General features: G+C 35.1%; 1 protein-coding gene across 4 annotated transcripts in view; it reads right to left on the minus strand.

The window, feature by feature from the left end:
* LOC106869038 (sorting nexin-14) overlaps positions 1-2945 on the minus strand; it is a 147039-nt gene that overhangs the window by 59308 nt on the left and 84786 nt on the right. For all 4 annotated transcript variants that reach the window (XM_052966848.1, XM_052966847.1, XM_052966846.1 and 1 more), the window contains one exon: positions 802-856. In XM_052966848.1, coding sequence (XP_052822808.1) covers positions 802-856 — 55 coding nt within the window. The remainder of the gene's footprint in view (positions 1-801; positions 857-2945) is intronic.

Raw genomic sequence — 2945 nt, forward strand, 5'->3', positions numbered from 1 at the left:
AGAGAGAGAGAGAGAGAGAGAGAGAGAGAGAGAGAGAGAGAAAGAGAGAGAGAGAGAGAGAAAGAGAGAGAGAGAGTTGATACTATACTTTCATTATCTATTTTAAAACAAACCAAGAATATATTCTTCATATTTAATCAAATAAGTTTAGAATGGGTTTGGTAGGGTTAAGTAAAGGAATATTTCATGGACATGGCAAACAGATCATTAAATTATCTCGTTAACACTTTAGATAAGCTAATCAATGTTAAAAGAATATCTGACTGGCTACATAAAAATCATTAAAAAAATTAATATTTTAAAATCAAATTTTTATACTCTTTTTAAAAATGGCCATTCAGAATGACTTGTCTCTGCAAACTGGTGCCCAATCACATATTGATGACTGTTTGCTTAAAGAGTTAACAAATTCAATGATCCTTTAACATGTGAGTCAGAAGTGGGGTGAACGCAACACCGTGCAATGTCACAACAATCTATGAAGAAGATTTTACATAGAATCTCCTCCAACACCAGTTGCCAAACGGCGGTGGAGGACAAAGACAGACAGACACAGAAAAACACACACATATTTATACAATGGGCTTCTTTCAGCTTCCATCTACCGAATCCAGTCACAAGGCTTTGGTTGTCCCAAAAGCTATAGTGGAGACACTTGCTCAAGATGTCACATAGTGGAACTGAACCTAGCACCATGTGGTTGAAACTAATAAAGAGTGTCTGAAAATCCCTGAGCCCAGATTTAATAAGTCAATGACATTTATGAAATGAAGGATAAAAAAAATTAAAAAATCACCTCACCTTTTCACTGCTAACTGATTTGAGGGAAGTGTCGGAGCCTTTCCTCTCCAGCCGACTGAAAATAGAAGAGAGAGAGATAAAGAAGTAAACAGGAATTACTGGTACATAGTGTTGATGTGCAGAGGTTTTGGCATGACTTACTAATAACTGAGAGTTCCTCATCATTATTCAACACCCGTTTCTGGTGCTGGCATCCGTTGTATGGCTGGCGTAGGCTGGACAGCTGCTCCTGGCTCCGATTGTCCATTTTGACACAGTTCCTATGGCTGGACGCCCTTCCTAATGCCAACCACTTTACAGAGTGTGCAGGGGTGTTCTTTTACATGGCACCAGCACCAGTGGGATTGCAAAACAAAGACCTTTCAGCTGAGAGGAGGGAGTGGAAGGGAAGGAGGTGGCTGTGTGCCAAGTGAAAGGTTAGAGTATAATAGAAGGGAGTGTAAGAATTGTTTGGAGGTACCTAATATATGCACACATAAAATAAGCCATTATGTTATGGAAACATTAGAAAGAAAGAAAACCAATATAATAAAAACAAAACCCTATTCAGGATTATAAGAAAAAAATGGAAGTTCATTATTTGTTTTAATTTACTTAAATCGAATTCCAATAGTTTGTGTAAAGCATTTACTTAAACTTCTTAAAAGTCTATTTAGATGCATGAACACATCTTTAAGTGCATTCTTGTTGATGGTTTATCAGATTAAATTTTGAGGTAAAAATTTGGCATATTTCCTCAATAAAAATTCACAATGTTTGCTTCCTCTGCAGTTTAGCTCTACTAATTATTTCCCAGCTAATTGTGCATTCTCTATTATCTTTTAGCAACCAAATTAATTTATTTAAGTAAATTTTCACTAACTCGAGTTTCACCAATATTCGTTGTGGCTAGCCAGCATTGAGAACCAATCTAAGAGTTAACACGGTAACTGCCAGGATTATATATCCATCAAAACCATTTTTGGATACATATATATATACATATATATATATATATATCATCATCATCATCATCATCGTTTAACGTCCGCTTTCCATGCTAGCATGGGTTATATATATGTGTATAAAGATTCGGTTGAATTTGGTACTCAAATTCAGGTACCTCATTAGGTCAGAATAATATACACACACAACAATATTATGTAAATATCAAACTTGATACATAAGTACTGACCGAATGATATTCCTGCAGTGTATGTAGACCAGTGGTTCCCAGCCTGTGGTCCACGGACCCCTGGTGGTCTGCAAAGGTAGCATTAGGGGTCCATTAGCATGTTAAGCTGACAGACCTTGCAATATCCTAGGGCCCATGGGAAAACTCATTTAAATAAAAGGAGCCCTTGGTACTGCAAAGGTTGGGAACCACTGATGTAGACAATTAGACCCAACTGAGTGAAGAAATCCACTCTTGAGCTATTCAGACATGTACTTTATATTAAATATACGGTCCATAATATATTTACAAAGGTCAGATTCCGAGGCAGGTGAATAAAATATGAGTAACAATAGGGGTGTAGATGTTAATCCATTACAGCCATTTCTAACGAGTCCTTTAATTGATTAATGGAAACATTACATCATTGCAAAGAAACCGTTTACATCAGATGAATTCATGAACTTCAAAATAAAGGACATTCAAAATGATTTAACAGAGTTTATAATCCAAGGAACAAAGAAATTTACAGTGATTCTGCTACTATTTCAGTTGACAGAATGGATTTACCAGAGTAGTGTATATATATGATTAGAAAAGAGAAATTTAGAAGTTTTTAGGATGGAGAAAAAATAATTGACTGCCGTGACCCAATTATCTTTACTTCTAACAAAGGAGGAGAGCGTGGCTAAATTAGTTTAGGTTTATTTATTAAGGAATTGTTTAATGTCTACTGGTCAGTGGTAAGAAAATGGTTTGTGGCCAGGTCAACCTATTAAATTATCAAAGTAACTGATAATTTTGTAGTGTGAACATACCTACACACAAGCAGGCATAGGTACGGACTTTGATCATTGTTAGTTTTACTGAGTACAAAATACTTTGTTGATAAGGTATGATTGATATATATATATATATATATATATATATACGTATATATACGTATATATACGTATATACGTATATATACGTATATACGTATATATATATA

This window comes from Octopus bimaculoides, chromosome 4 (genome assembly GCF_001194135.2).
Source record: "Octopus bimaculoides isolate UCB-OBI-ISO-001 chromosome 4, ASM119413v2, whole genome shotgun sequence".
Taxonomy (NCBI): domain Eukaryota; kingdom Metazoa; phylum Mollusca; class Cephalopoda; order Octopoda; family Octopodidae; genus Octopus; species Octopus bimaculoides.